This window comes from Periplaneta americana, chromosome 8, assembly GCF_040183065.1.
Source record: "Periplaneta americana isolate PAMFEO1 chromosome 8, P.americana_PAMFEO1_priV1, whole genome shotgun sequence".
Classification (NCBI taxonomy): Eukaryota; Metazoa; Arthropoda; class Insecta; order Blattodea; family Blattidae; genus Periplaneta; species Periplaneta americana.
In genome coordinates, this window is record NC_091124.1 from 8,426,679 (window position 1) to 8,442,498 (window position 15,820).

The following is a 15,820-nucleotide window of genomic DNA, read 5'->3' on the forward strand; positions in this document are numbered from 1 at the left end:
GCATCCGCATTCTCGTTTCCCAGGATTCCACAGTGGGATGGTATCCATTGGAATACAATTCTTTTATTGAGTGATATTAATTGAGAGAGCATTTTAGTTATTTCTGCTGTTTGAGATGAAGGTGTGTGTCTAGAGACTATTGATAGAATAGCTGCTTTGGAGTCTGACAATATAACTGCATTCTTAAATTTATTGATGTGAAATAGAAGATTTCTGAGACTTTCACTTATTGCAACGATTTCTCCATCAAAACTTGTTCTTCCATATCCAAGTGATCTATAAAGTGAGAAGAGACAGCACGTAACACCTGCACCGTAACCTTGTTCTCTGGAGATCAAGGATCCGTCGGTGTATAAATGAAGCCAGTTTTGTGGAGGGTACCTAATATTAATTGTCTCTAAAGACAATTGTTTCAGTATTTCAGTGTTTACTTCTGATTTCAGTATTTCTTCTGTTAAATTTAGATTATATTCTATATTTAATAGAGTTAAAGAGTTTGGTTTAATTTGTAAGTTTTCTTTTAAATTCGGGATATTGATTTTCTGTTTTAATTCTTGAACAATGGATATGAAACTTTTTTGAGTTTTCAATCTACAGAGAGGACTGTATGAATGCCAATTGTTTCCTGGTAATCTGATAAGTTTTTCATATTGAATCAGTGCTTTTTCTTCTATTGTCATTTTGATGCTGTTAATATTAGTGAGGAATCTCATAGAATCTATTGGAGTTGTTTTGATTCCACCAGTAATAAGCCTGAGAGCTTGGTTTTGAACATATTCTATTTCGTTTATGAAAGGTGAAGGAATTAAAATTTCTCCGCAGTATGTCAGCACTGGCTGTATAAACATTTTGTATGTGGTGTTCAAAGTATTCCTAGAGCATCCCTATTTCTTTCCTGCTAGTCTTTTTAGGAGGGAGAATCTTTTACGAGCTTTTTCAGAAATGTATTTCAAATGGTTGCTCCATGTTAACTTACTATCGAAAATAACTCCAAGATATTTGGATTCATAAGTCCTAGGAAGGTGTTTGCCATTTGATGACACTCAATTTAAGCAAAAGTAACTACCAAATATTTTTCACTTGGTAAAAAAGAAAGAGAATCAAATAATTATACAATATGCAATATTCATTATTTCTATTTACACCATACTTTAATCCTACATGGCTGCTATTCATATGCAAATCCACACCTGTGGAGTAACGGTTAGCGAGTCTAACTGCGAAACCAGGTGGCCCGGGTTCGAATCCCAGTCGGGACAAGTTACCTGGTTGAGATTTTCTCCGGGGTTTCTCTCAACCCAATACGAGCAAATGCTGGGTAACTATCAGCGTTGGACTCAGGACTCATTTCAGCGGCATTATCACCTTCATCTCATTCAGATGCTAAATAACCTTAGATGTTGACACAACATCGTAAAATAACCTACTAAAATAAAAATTCATATGCATCAGAGTTATTAAATATCTTTTAACGTATGTAACCCTATATGTAACATAGCTCATTTTTAAAATATGTAATCTAGTGTCAATAACATTCTCTTTCATTTTTTTACTGGCTTGTAAATCTGCTATTATTCTGAGCAGAAAATGTCGATGATTCGCAGCACTTCAAAAGTTCCTTCCAACGAAAATTGAAAATCCGAACACTCTGATTTATTTTATTTATCAACTTGTACAATAAAATATAACACAAGAAAGAAATTTCACTTTTCGAGAACTATTTCTTGTCTGTCTTTATGAGAAACGCACTGACGATAAACAAAATCTTCAACAACTTTCCTTATTGTTACAGCAGTTACAGACCTAATTTGGAGAAGCAACATTAAAATCTCTCATGACAATTTATTGTTGCTTTTCTGATGCCTACCTTATGTAGCTTGCCAATATACCTCTAACCTGTGTATAGTAGTAATAACTTAATTCTCCTGAAGCAAATCAAAGCAATACTTACATCAGGACAAATTCCTATGAGAGCATCAGCATGACTGTAGAACTCCTCCTTCAAGGAAATAACAATGGTCTGCAAAGAAGCTGTTTTGTCTCGAATATAACTCGCAACTTTACCGATGTTGGTGTTATCCAAAGCAGCATCAATTTCATCCAGCACAAAGAATGGTGATGGCTGATAACTATAGATGAAAAAGAAAGAAAACCAAGCTTTCAGATTATGTTTATTACATAAATAAGACACACCCTAAGATTTCAACATTGTAACATAAGTTAATGACATCAATATGTCACTACTAACGTGAATATAATGTTAACAAATTACAGAGAGGTCGAATGTGAAAACTCTGATTAGTCATAGAATTTTACATTAATAAATGTAATCTGACCGTCTTTAGTGAACATGCCCTTCCTTGTTGATAAGTGATATTGTTTACCCAATGTTTGGTGAATTTTGTACAATGTTGGATAACATTGTGTTGACTATTGTCATGGAGATAGGAATTACAGGTTCTGGCCCCCAGGAAATTTGTTCTAAGGTCAGTTTAGCACTATCCTAATTGACCTGATTATCATCGTGTCCTGTATCACATGTGAGTGGATATTATTCCTAGCAACCTCTTAGGAATATGTATAAGAATGTCATACATTAAATTTGTTGAGACAATTACAACATTGCGAAATTTATCTGTTATATATTCGTACTGCTATTCACTTTTTTTTTGTGCTATATGTCTCATATTAGAAATTTTCATTATTTCTTTCTCCTTTACCGCATATAAGTGAGAGGATATTATTCTTAGCAACAGTGGCAGCTCATGGATATTAGTCATGGAGAGGCTCAGTTATAAAAGTTTAAATTGTCAATTTAAATATTAAATTTTCGAATGAAAAACATTTAGAACATGTGCTTACTTTAATTATTTGAAATGTAATTCTATATGCTTATGGTGTTTCTTCTCACAGGAATTGCCTATAGCTAGTTTACTGAAGTCAATAATTTCAGCTACCTTTGTGTTACAGTATCTATTGGCACATTTAATCTGTCCTCTCCTATGCAGTTCCTTAAATAACACATTTATCAATTTTTTTAAGGTCGAGAAACATCTCTCAGTTTCTAAACTCGTCAAAAAAAAAAAAAAAACTAATTATTTGATCCTTGTAAGTTCTCAAGATACTGTATATCTCGAATCATGAACAAGTATTCGAATACTTTGTTCACATGCTAGATGTTGCAAGAAGTGGAGAATGAGAACAGAACGAAATATTATGGAGAAGGAAGATCTCAAGAACACAGATTGCTCAGCAATAGTAAACATTCAGTTAATCTCGCCTATAAACATGAGGTAGCTGCATGCAATAAAGATGCTCCAGATCGTCTCTCTCTCTCTCCTTTTTCTCTCTCTCGTCTAATTACAGAACGCAGGCATATTAATACATCATCTTTATCAGAAGTTGCAGAAGCTACAGTTTGTAATTAGAATAATAAATATAAACTTCTGTGCTTGCACAATACACTGCTATTGTTATCATCGTCATACTGAATGTTGGATAACCAAGAAGTGAGAACCTGCCGAGAACTACTCGAGAACAACCAACCAAGGTAAGTAATTGAATCGTTATGCCAATGATAAAAGTATTCAATAACTTTCACTTAAAAAAATGTTTCGAATCTTTATATTATTTGATAACAGAGTAATCGATTCTGCCCATCACTAGTTTAATATCTTAGTTATTAGAGGTACATACTTGACTTGGGATAATTTTTATGTTTTTAAAATGTAAACAGCATTCAATATTTTATTCTCTGAATGAAAATAATTTGGACAAATAGACTCAAATAACTCCTTTAAAGAAAAAATGCTGTAATTTTATACCACCACTCCAAAATATTCAAGATGGACTCACTCGAGTTCAGTCTCTTTGCTAGCGTGGATGCGAATGGAGTGGGGGGTAGCATTTGCACTTGTCATGGCATCATGATGTTACAGGTCGAAAAATGTTCGGATGACGAGTCTCTGTGTTCAAGTGTTACTGTGTTACTGCCTAATCTCCTCTACGTACTCTGAACATGGAGAAACATACCTTTGATACTGAAATGATAAAATTAGAGTTGTTGGGCAAGTGCAAATAGAATGTGTTTGCTAACTTTCACAGGGAGGATGATGTCCTAGAGCCCACCTTGAATAGCATGCATACTATTAACTTTTTTTTACACACTGTAATGTTCTACAACAGAAATTTTAACTTTTATAACATCAATGAAGCATTTGCATTGTGTTCTACAGATTCTGATGATTCTTTTATTTATCTGTTATTTAGTATTACTTTTTAATCTCTCATGCAACTGCTTCGTTCAAATTTTCCAACAATTATCTGGAATGATAGTTTACAGGGCACTGTGATGTTTAACTCCAATCTTCTTTCTAAGAAATGGTTTTTCTATTTCTATATAACGTTATTTTTAACAAAAATCTGAATAACTTCAACAGTGTCCTGACTTTTGAATAACCCTATACTTTGATAATAAAATGGAGGGGAGACAGGATGCAATTAAACAAGTTTCTTACCAAGGCTACAATGTTGGTGGAAAGCAGAAAGATATCATCAGATCTACCTGTGTATTGCAAACAGCAATGCCAGCGCTGCAACAGTCTTCTCTCCTCCAGACAAGTTGGACATTGGCTGAAACCTCTTTCCAGGTGCAACACAATTGTAGTTTATACCATCCAGATACGGCTCCTCTGGATTCTCTGGACCCAGAAAGGCTTGTGCAGACTGATTCTTGGCAAGACTCTGTTCAAAAGCAATACACAAATATAAATAGTCTTTAATATAAAATATTTATATACACATTTGGCCACGACAATTCGGAAACAAAGATTATAATGTAGATTATATTACACAAATATAACAAACAGACTCTGAATGTCACATTATTAGAGTTACAGTATATTGTCCACTGTCTCAGATAGAAAATCTTGAATCCCATGTAATAGGAAGTCGGCCACTGGCGTGGCTCAGTCGGTTAAGGCACTTGCCTGCTGGTCTGAAGTTGCATTCAGGCACAGGCTGATTACCTGGTTGGGTTTTTTCCGAGGTTTTCCCCAACCGTAATGTAAATGCAAGGTAATTATGGCGAATCCTAGGCCTCATCTCGCCAAATATAACATCTCGCTATCACCAATCTCATCGATGCTATTTAACCTAGTAGTTGATACAGCATCGTTAAATAATCAACTAAAATAAAAAAAAACTAAAATAGGAAGTCAGTATGTTTATTGTGAACGTAAAATAAAATACGCAAATCTAAACTCTAAAGGTAACAGAAGTAACACGGAATCAACATACAGACACTGATTTCAAATTTTCATTATCTCTTAATTAAAATTACATCTTTAATTCCTTTAGTGGTCTCATGGTGTACAGTGCATCAGTTATTCATAGATTTCAAAAAGGCATATGAGGTTAAGAGAGAAGTTTTATATGATATTCTTATTGAATTTGGTATTCCCAAGAAACTAGTTCGATTAATTAAAATGTGTCTCAGTGAAACGTACAGCAGAGATCGTATAGGTCACTTTCTCTCAGATACGTTTCCAATTCACTGTGGGATAAAGCAAGGAGATGCACTACCACCTTTACTTTTTACTTTGCTCTAGAGTATGCCATTAGGAAAGTCCAGGATAACACAGAGGGTTTGGAATTGAACGGGTTACATCAGCTGCTTGTCTATGCGGATGACATGAATATGTTAGGAGAAAATCCACAAACGATTAGGGAAAACGCGGAAATTCTACTTGAAGCAATTAAAGAGATAGGGTTGGAAGTAAATCCCGAAAAGACTAAGTATATGATTATGTCTCGTGATCAGAATATTGTACGAAATGGAACTATAAAAATTGGAAATTTATCTTTTGAAGAGGTGGAGAAGTTCAAATATCTTGGAGCAACAGTAACAAATATAAATGATATTCGGGAGGAAATTAAACACAGAATAAATATGAGAAATGCCTGTTATTATTCGGTTGAGAAGCTTTTATCATCCAGTCTGCTGTCAAAAAATCTGAAAGTTAGAATTTATAAAACAGTTATATTACCAGTTGTTCTTTATGGTTGTGAAACTTGGACTCTCACTCTGAGAGAGGAACATAGGTTAAGGGTGTTTGAGAATAAGGTGCTTAGGAAAATATTTGGGGCTAAGAGGGATGAAGTTACAGGAGAATGGAGAAAGTTACACAACACAGAACTGCACGCATTGTATTCTTCACCTGACATAATTAGGAACATTAAATCCAGACATTTGAGATGGGCAGGGCATGTAGCACGTATGGGCGAATCCAGAAATGCATATAGAGTGTTAGTTGGGAGGCCGGAGGGGAAAAAGACCTTTGGGAAGGCCGAGACGTAGATGGGAGGATAATATTAAAATGGATTTGAGGGAGGTGGGATATGATGATAGAGAATGGATTAATCTTGCTCAGGATAGGGACCAATGGCGGGCTTATGTGAGAGCGGCAATGAACCTGCGGGTTCCTTAAAAGCTAGTAAGTAAGTAAGTGGTCTCATGGTTATTATGTCTTTTTTCTTAGACCAAATATTATGGATTTATCCCTCAGAAATACAGGATTTTAGGCAGAACAAATCCTCAGAATAAATGTTGTTAGGAACTAATGGTAAGTTAATGACATAAAGCCATTAACTCTCTTGCTCTCCAATATTTCTTACACACAGAGGGTTTAGAGGAAAGAGCTGGACATCACAATGGATAAAGTGGTGAAGAAATAATTTCAATTTTGTTGAGTTTTGACAGTCATACCCTGTGAGTAATAGAAAGGATACAACCGCACTTTTCCTTGGATACTCAAGAATTATACTTTGTTGTACATTAAGATACTCCCACCTTTTATTATTTGAAATTTCGTGGAAATGGGAATGATAATATATATTGAAATTTTGGGTTGATTAATCTTTTAACTGTGGAAATTATAGAGTTAATATGATTTGCAAGATATTACTTTTCTTCTTAACAAGATGGTCAGCAACTTCATTGCCAGATAATTCACAGTGTGTCGGTATCCATTGGAAAAACTAGCCTTTTGTTAAGTTTCATCAGATGGTAAATAAATGTGAATAACTTCACCAGTAAGCCACATGGTTCATGTCGCTTTTTCCAACTGGCTGACAAGCGGTTACATCAACCATATTCCAAAGAAATTTCCAAGTTTACAAGCCGAGATCATATGATATAACCCATCCTACATGTGATTAAAAGCCGTAAGTGTATATTTCCTGCAAATTCAATATAATGTTAATGAAAAGTACTGACATAAAACTTATATATTATATTTACTGACATTTCAATTACCTTGTAAATATTGTCAATTTCATTGGCAACATGCTCAAAGCAATTCATAAAACGGTCATGCCTTTCCTTTTTAACTCGTTCAAAATTCTGTTTTGCTTTTCGAGCATGCCGTCGTGCAGTTTCAAATTCTTCATTTGTTTCCTGAAGTTTCTCTCTTGCCATATCTAATTTCTGCATTGCCTATAAAAGAAAGAAAAAAAGATTTCATGTGCTAAATATCATTAATTCCATATCAAGGAACTCTGGATAAAGTTTAAGAATATAAAAGAAACAAAAATAAAATAAAGTAAATGCGAATGAAGAAACATCTGTACTTTGAAGGAAAATAAATACGAGTGTGTCTGTAGTTATCATATTCATATGCATACATGCGAGTCTCTCTTTCTAGGGCCTATACCACAAAAGCATGGAGTAATACTTCACAAGTAAATCTGCTTGTAACTAGTTAATATAAATTAAAAAAAATTGTGTTCATGAAAGCTTCTTATACATTTGTGCTTCATTACACCATACTTCTTAATTACAAATCATGTTTTTATTGTTCTTTTATACAAAGTTAACTCATACAGTATAAATTTTTCTATTAGTGAAAGAAAGATTAAACTTCAGCAACAGTGAAAATAATGATGAAGTTGACGAGATGTGCCACATACTTAGAAATAAATAAATGGCTCTATTCTTGGACAGAAGATGCAATGGAACCTTTGTACCACACGGGGTATACTGTAGGTTACAACATCTCACATAAAAATGCAAAGTACAACTAACTCAATTACCGATTACGTTGCTACGTTGTTTACTTCAACATACAAGAAAAATCCACGAAACACTGGTTTAATTCTTTTAAACATATACAAATAAGTTAATTATGGCGTAACTATTAAATATTAACAAACAATGTATTTTCTGATACTTTACTTATACAGTACTACATTAATAACAATAAAGCCAGGCGTCAGACAAGGATGTGGATTCTCACCACTTTTGTTTATCATATATGAAAAGCTTTTTTTTCAAAACTGAACATGTCCAAAAATTACGAAATCGTGTTTTCAATCGATTATGGTAGATCTGTCTGACATTTAACTAGATGTAAATTTATTTTTCGAAGAAAGTGAATATATCCCATTGAAACAGCATTGTGAATATTGATTTTTGCACCGAAGCTGAACATGTCCATCCAGTTCATTTCTTCCAGACTTTTTTTTCTCAAAACTGAACATCTCCTGTAATTACTATATTGTTTAATAGACTTTTTGAAAACAAAATTGCACATGTCCAACTTAGTTCTAACAGTTGTCTAAATTTCCTGCTATTTTCAACTGTTCCCAATGAGTGATCAAGATCATTTTAGAGCATTTGAACTTTCCAACAATGGGCTACAAAAATTTAGTTATTTCAGCAGTCTGCGGCATTGCGTTTCTGCAAATTTCAGTCAGCTATCATCGCACTGAGAAGTGTTGCTCTCATTGAATCTATCATAATGAATGTTTCTACCGGAGAAACGAGCAGTGGATCAAGAAAGAATGGAAGATCAAAATATTTGGCAGCACACAAGAGAAAAATGAAAAGTACGGCAATCCTGATCCTCAACTACTGTAGTTCAGTTAAAACAGAAAACCAAGTTTTGTCATAAAAAATTCAATTAATTTTCCCCTTCAAATGGTACGTGATGGGGCAATTTGGATTTTAAATTCAGATTTAGGGCACACATATTAGTATTATTCATCTATTTTTATTCCTAAGCAAGACAAAAAGTAAAAATTTGTTGTTTAGTGTTATTTAAAAGAATAACATGGTAACTGAACTCTTACTTAATTTTGTAAAAGAATGTCAATACAATGTGTAAAATCATTAATTAATACGAATTACTATTAATAATAAACAAGAAATTATATTACGTTCAAATTTTATTTTTAGCAAAACTAAACATGTACATACTTTTATAGCAAAGCTGAACATGTCGAAATGTTTTCTTGCAATTACAGGAGTACCGCTGGTCTCAGTTCTCTTAAATTCATGTAACATATCATGCTCTCTGTATACTTTTATTATGTGAAAACAAAAATCGAAATATTTCTTTATTTCAGAAGGTACACGTTTTTTGCTTCTCCTGAAAAATTTAGTAAAGTGGACATGTTCAGTTTTGAAGAAAAGCTCTTCATATATGAACCACATCCTCAAAATTTGGAGGCAAGGCTATCATGCCGGAATACAAATCAACCGGAACACTTGTCTAGACACTCTGCTGTTTGCTGACGATCAAGTTATCATTGCAACATCAGAAGATGAACTGCAACGAGCCATCCACAACTTATAAATAACTGCTTCAAAATTTAATATGGAAATATCAACCAAAAAAACCAAAAACATGGCCTTTTTAGGAAAAGATCCAGTTCCTCCAAAATCATTATAAATGACACATTAATAGAACGTGTTAATTCATTCAACTATTTAGGTTATAATCTAACATACATCACTGATGATATAGACAACAAAATCTCAAAATTTCTAAAAATTGCTACAACCATCAACAGTGTATTCAAACCTTCTCAAGTACAAAGACATACAAAGCTGAAAATTTATAAAGTTCTCTCACGATCAGTTTTAGCTTACGGCAGTGAAGCATGGACACTAGAAAATGCGATGAAAGACGGCTAACAACTGCCAAAATGAGATTCATGCGAAAAATTGCTAGATACTCTCTTCTTGACCATCATCGGAACGTAGATATTCTGAAGGAATTAAAAATCGACTCTATTGTGCATTATCTGCAGCAATACAGGCTTCAGTGGCAGACACATGTCAAGAGGATGGATCGCCCTAGATGGCCCAGGCAGATTTTGTCGTATGTTCCAAGAGGTCGAAGAAATTTAGGAAGACCTAGGAAACACTGGCAAGAGACAGTAACAGATCCACTGGGGTCTAACACTTGAAGGCTGATGATGATGACATTAATAACAGTATCACAAAGGCCATTATTTTAATTCTTTTCAGCAAAAAATTAAAAATCATCTAATAGGTTGGCAATACAGTAGATAGATGATATTGTCCGAAGAACAACAATGAGTAATGAGCATTTTATGAACCATAAAATAAACATAACTGACATTTAAATTTCTGCAGCCAAATTGAGGAGCGTTTTTGCAAAAGTCGATAGATGCAGAAATTTTCGAAAGTGAATTACATATGGATGTCGTATGTTTTCTACCTTTGGAATCGATCTATGAAATCAGATTTACCAAAACTTGATTCATACCGTATGTAGAGACTACCAAACCTTCCAGTTTTTTTCAAAACTCGATAGAGCCTGTCACTCAGTGTAATTTCTGTAAAATCTTGATTTCTGCATCTATCGACTTTTACAAAAACGCTCCTCAATTATAAAGTGTAAATGTCAGATTTCAGAACTTTGAATTTTAATCTTCAAAAAGTATGAGTTTTGGAATTTTCGCCATGTTCCCTTCTCATAGTCAATTCTGAAAGTATTAAAAGAGAAATAGACCCAAATTTCATACCCTGAAATGTATGATTTTTTAACACCACTAATTTCTCAAAACAGTCAACATTTTCAAAGGGTCATAAGGTTCAAAATTTTATAACTGCATTTTCGACACCAACAATGAATTGATACTATTTTCCCAGTACTGGTTACAATTCTAATAACGGTACTTTGTTGGAATTTTTCACCAAATAATGTTTAAAAAATACACAAAATACTGAATAAAATAAAACTCACTCTCATATTCGGAGCCTGAATTCTCTGAATTGTGTTTTGTAGTTCTGTGATGGCACGGTTCAAACGATCACCCATTTTCTTCACATCTTCTGGTTCATCAAGTTCTTTCAAATTATCAGGTAGTTGTGTGTAGTCTATAACAATTCTGTAAAAAATATAATTTTTCGACATTACATCAAATGAATCTCAGTTTATTCTGATTTGTTTGAAAAATCCACTTCCCTTTACTTTATAATGACATCACAACATACTTTCATAAACGCGTATAAAAACTAAACTCAAGTTCAGCACGCCACATTCATTAATTTGTTTAGCCATGCTGCAGTGTACCTGCTCTCACGGTCATATATCTGTTGAGTGCTTGTGGAAGTAGTTTCTATGGATGATGCTTCTGACGCGTCCATTCCTGATGTCTCCTGAGCAATGTCCTCCATGTTTCCACGCTGCATTGGAATAGCAATGTCCTCCATCTACAATACAAAAATCATGCTAATGAAATGAACAAATATTCTGATAAAAATTGAACACTTGAATTAAATAAGGATCTAGTGTTATTTTCGTGAAAACTATGTTTTTACTGGAATATTATAACAATACTGGGTGTTCATTTCAAAGTGCGTCATGACGTCACTGTTGGGTCACCGATTTGAAGCGAGTTTCAGCTTATATGTTAGAGAAGTTGCCTATTATTTAAGGCGTTCTTCAATCTGAACTTGAGAACGTGTACGGTATAACTTGAACGTCGTAGCAACAGATGGCGGTCTGTACGGTCTGTGTGCTACCATAACCTCTTTCGAACTGTGTTTTGCGCTGGCAAGTCATACGCAGGGTATTTGTTATCATCGGTTGCATACAGTAACATTCCACAACACAAATCAAATGCTCCGTGTCCATGTTAACCGTCGAAGTTAATGTCAACAAATACGTAAGTAATCGTCTTAACCTCTCCCCATATCCCGACAGTACGTATTTCCAAACAGTTCACATTCCTGCCACTACCGGCGTTACCGTACGTATCGGTACGTACTCTTCAGAATGAACGCAGTACTTGCTAGACAACTTCTCTACTTCATAGGTTATACACCTCTGCGGAAGTGTAGGAAGATTGAATTCTCTAGGCTCATCGGCTAGCCACATGACGGCATACAGCAAGCCATGACACACTTTGAACTGAACACCCAGTATACGTACCTAGCCCTATAAAATCAATAACAATCGAAGTCCAGGCTCGTTCCTTTATCCTTTTATTAGGCATTCATTGATGGAGGATAGCAATGGCAAAGGAAGCTTTTAATAGAAAAAGGAGCATCTTCTGCAGATCTCAGGAGAAAGGACTAAGGAAGAGACTAAGTGCTTCGAGTGGAGTGTGGCATTGTATGGGGCAGGAACATGGACATTACAATGAAGTGAAGAGAATTGACCAGAAGCATTTGAAATGTGGATATGGAGAAGAATGGAGCATGTGAAATGGACAGACAGAATAAGAAATGAAGCTGCTGAAGGGTGGGTGAAGAAAGAATGATGTTGAAACTGATCAGGAAGAGGAAAAGGAATTGGCTGGGTCACTGGCTGAGAAGAAATTGCCTAATGAAGGATGCACTGGAAGGAATGGTGAAAGGGAGAAGAAGATACCAGATGATAGACAACATTAAGATATATGGATCATATGTGCAGACTAAGAGGAAGGCAGAAAACAGGAAAGAATGAAGACTGCTGGGTTTGCAGTGAAAGACCTACCCTTGGGCAGAAAATTATGAATGAATAAAGATGGTGAGACATTTACAAACAGCTTCAATGTATCTCATGACTCATTTTCCTTGAAGGTTTAATAATGACACTTAGTTCCATATTTATTTCAAGTCTTCAATTATTCCATCCTATCAACAATAACGGAATTTACAAATCATTGATATTCCTACAAAATTAAGTTGGCAAAAGCTCCACGATATAAATTATTGCAATAGAGATCTGTAACTAACTTCACTAAATTCTACCTTCGCAACAGAATAATCAATAATAGAGATGGAAAGTCTGACTCATTTAAAATAATCAATTCATTTGTAATGATTACCTAAAATCATTCGTTCTTTTGATTTGTTTATTCTGTTCATTTGATTTACAGTGATGCTAGAAGAATAACGTGGAGTTTAGCATTTTCTATGGGCCAAAGGATTGCATGCAGATGAAGTTCATACAGAAATGCTTGCAGGTTAAGGAGAAAAGTGTGTATCAAAAAGCTACCAGACATAAAATGCAGCAGTCCATTTATTGAAAACATCATAGTCTTTTAAGCACAGACATGATTCTCCTGTACAATAATGCCCGCCTTCATGCAGTCAAATGCTTGGAGTATCCATCTTATAGACCTGAATTAGCCCCCAGTGGTCTCAAGTGGTCGCCATTTCGAAGACCATAAAGACATTACCAATAAAGTCACCCGATTTAATTTTCTGCCTGCTTTCAAAGACTTGTGGAATAATGGGATAAGTGCCTAAATGTAAAGTGGCATTATGTCGAAAAAAAATGATTCAGTCATATACTAGCAATCGTTTCCTTTTCTATCTCGTACTGTGACATATACTGATTTATCCTCATATAAAAGATAGCATCAAAAACATTACTCTTCTTAAAAGATAAGTAATTTTGTTCACGAAAAAATGTTGCTCCTAATGTTGAATTTTTGTAAATTACAGTTATGCACTTAACACAACCCTATTTTTCAATAATACTAACTTTGCACTGTTTGAGAATAGCATGACGATCTCCTCGCTTCTGTTCAATCTTAGCCTCCAGTGCTGCCACCTGTTTCTGTGCTGCTTGAATGTCTTTGGCAATTGCACCAACTTCACGGCGAGCCTGTAGAACAATAAATCAATACTATTAGTGGTAGAAATGCATTACTTATGTAGCCTAATAAATACATAATTATTCTAGTACATTATTTCAACATTACACAACTATGAACATACCTTGCCTATCAAATCTTCCATGTTGTCAACTTCTGACTTCTTTGCTAGACGTTCTGACTTCAGGACATCCAATCGCCGCATATCTCGTTCAATGTCAGACATCTGTTTCTGTTCAGACTGTTTGGCTGTTTCAAGTTCATCCTCATCATCTTGCACTGCACGCTCCCATCTTAGTACATTATCTGGAAAATAGATAATACAGAAAATGATGTAATAACCTAATAACATTCAACTTAATTCTATTTCAGATATGAATAATTCTAAGGATTTCTGCAATGATACGTGACTTAGTGGTAAGAATTGTAATAAACTTATCAAGACACATAATGCTTAGAAAACATTCACTATTTTTATCAAAAAATACTACTGCCATGAACATCAACAGAAGAATTTTGTATTTTTCCTTGTTACTCCCATCCAAATCAGTTCTTCAGCTACCAGATGACGAAATTTAATTATTCTAATAGAGCAGCTAAAGTCTTGTGGAACAATATCTATTCTAAATTACAGCCACATTCAACATAAATAACAGTACTGGCAATGATCTTCCCTTCCATTTCGCCATGGATTATCTAACACTCGCTTTATAATTGGGGAAAACGTCGAGAAAACCCAACCAAGTAATCAACTCAAGCAAGAATCGAACTCCTGATCAGTATACAAACGTGTCTACTGCCTGAGCTACATCAGTGGCTCCTTCTCCCTTAAATTTTACACTTTTAGAAAATTTGACAATGTTATTTTAAAAGTTCAATGTTACAACAAACTGTTTCTTATTCATATAATTATGACCAAAAAACTTTCTTTTCTTGATATGTTCTAATGTATAATATTTTGTAGAATATATTATAAGACCTGTTATAATTTTTTTAATTTAAAATAATTTTGTCGGTCGTCCTTTCATATAATATTTTCGATGAAATTAATGGTTTAACAAAGATGATATGATTGCAGAGGATCTTAACAAGAAAGAAAAGCTTACTTGATGTGTCCCTGGTCTTCTCAAATTCCAATTGATTCAAAATGCGATTTCTTTGATTTTCGAATTCCATCCTTTTCTTCATACGTTCCTGCTGAGTTCTAAGAAAAAAAAAAAAGGACAAGTTTTGACTCATTTAATGAACTATCACTACACAACCAAATTAAAAAATAAATAAAGTGTCAGTATATAAAGAAATAAAGGAATATTGCTCTCATACATTACTTCAGAATATTTTTAATCGAAATTTTTTCCATTAAGTCTTTGAGTGTTAAACAACTGGCTCCAGATCCTTGGATAGATGTTCAAAATAAATACCCTACATTCACGCAAAAACGTACTTATAAAATTACTTGAAAGCAATTAAATAATCAAAATAAAACTCATTAAATAATCAAAATAGGCTATAAAAACAGTGGACCAATAACAAAAATTAAAACTAAGAAACAAAAAAAGTGAACACAAATTTATTTGAAAAAAAAAAAAAAAAATACAAGTTTTACCTGAGTTCTCTTTCTTCGTACTGACGAATGTTAGCAACACCAATTTGTTCACAGAAGTTGGCAAATACTTTGTCTTCCACATTGTTCATGTTCTCTTTTATTCGCTGGATTTCATTTCCCCGATCAAACATAGTTTTCTCAATTTCTGCAATGGTAGGCTAGAACAAATCATAGAACAAGTTATGGGAAGAAAATTACCGACAAACAGAGTTATTTTTGCAAAAATAAATCTCACGAATTTGAGGGAGGGATATGATGATAGAGACTGGATTAATTTTGCACAGGATAGGGACCAATGGCGGGCTTATGTGAGGG

At 34.2% G+C, this 15,820-nt stretch overlaps 1 protein-coding gene across 1 annotated transcript in view; it reads right to left on the bottom strand.

The window, feature by feature from the left end:
* Positions 1-15,820, bottom strand: part of SMC1 (structural maintenance of chromosomes 1) — a 54,445-nt gene that overhangs the window by 8,286 nt on the left and 30,339 nt on the right. The window contains exons 15-23 of the mRNA XM_069832353.1: positions 15,506-15,663; positions 15,006-15,103; positions 14,024-14,205; positions 13,788-13,910; positions 11,385-11,524; positions 11,055-11,199; positions 7,316-7,495; positions 4,565-4,743; positions 1,952-2,129 (exon numbers count right to left, since the gene is read on the bottom strand). Coding sequence (XP_069688454.1) covers positions 1,952-2,129; positions 4,565-4,743; positions 7,316-7,495; positions 11,055-11,199; positions 11,385-11,524; positions 13,788-13,910; positions 14,024-14,205; positions 15,006-15,103; positions 15,506-15,663 — 1,383 coding nt within the window. The remainder of the gene's footprint in view (positions 1-1,951; positions 2,130-4,564; positions 4,744-7,315; positions 7,496-11,054; positions 11,200-11,384; positions 11,525-13,787; positions 13,911-14,023; positions 14,206-15,005; positions 15,104-15,505; positions 15,664-15,820) is intronic.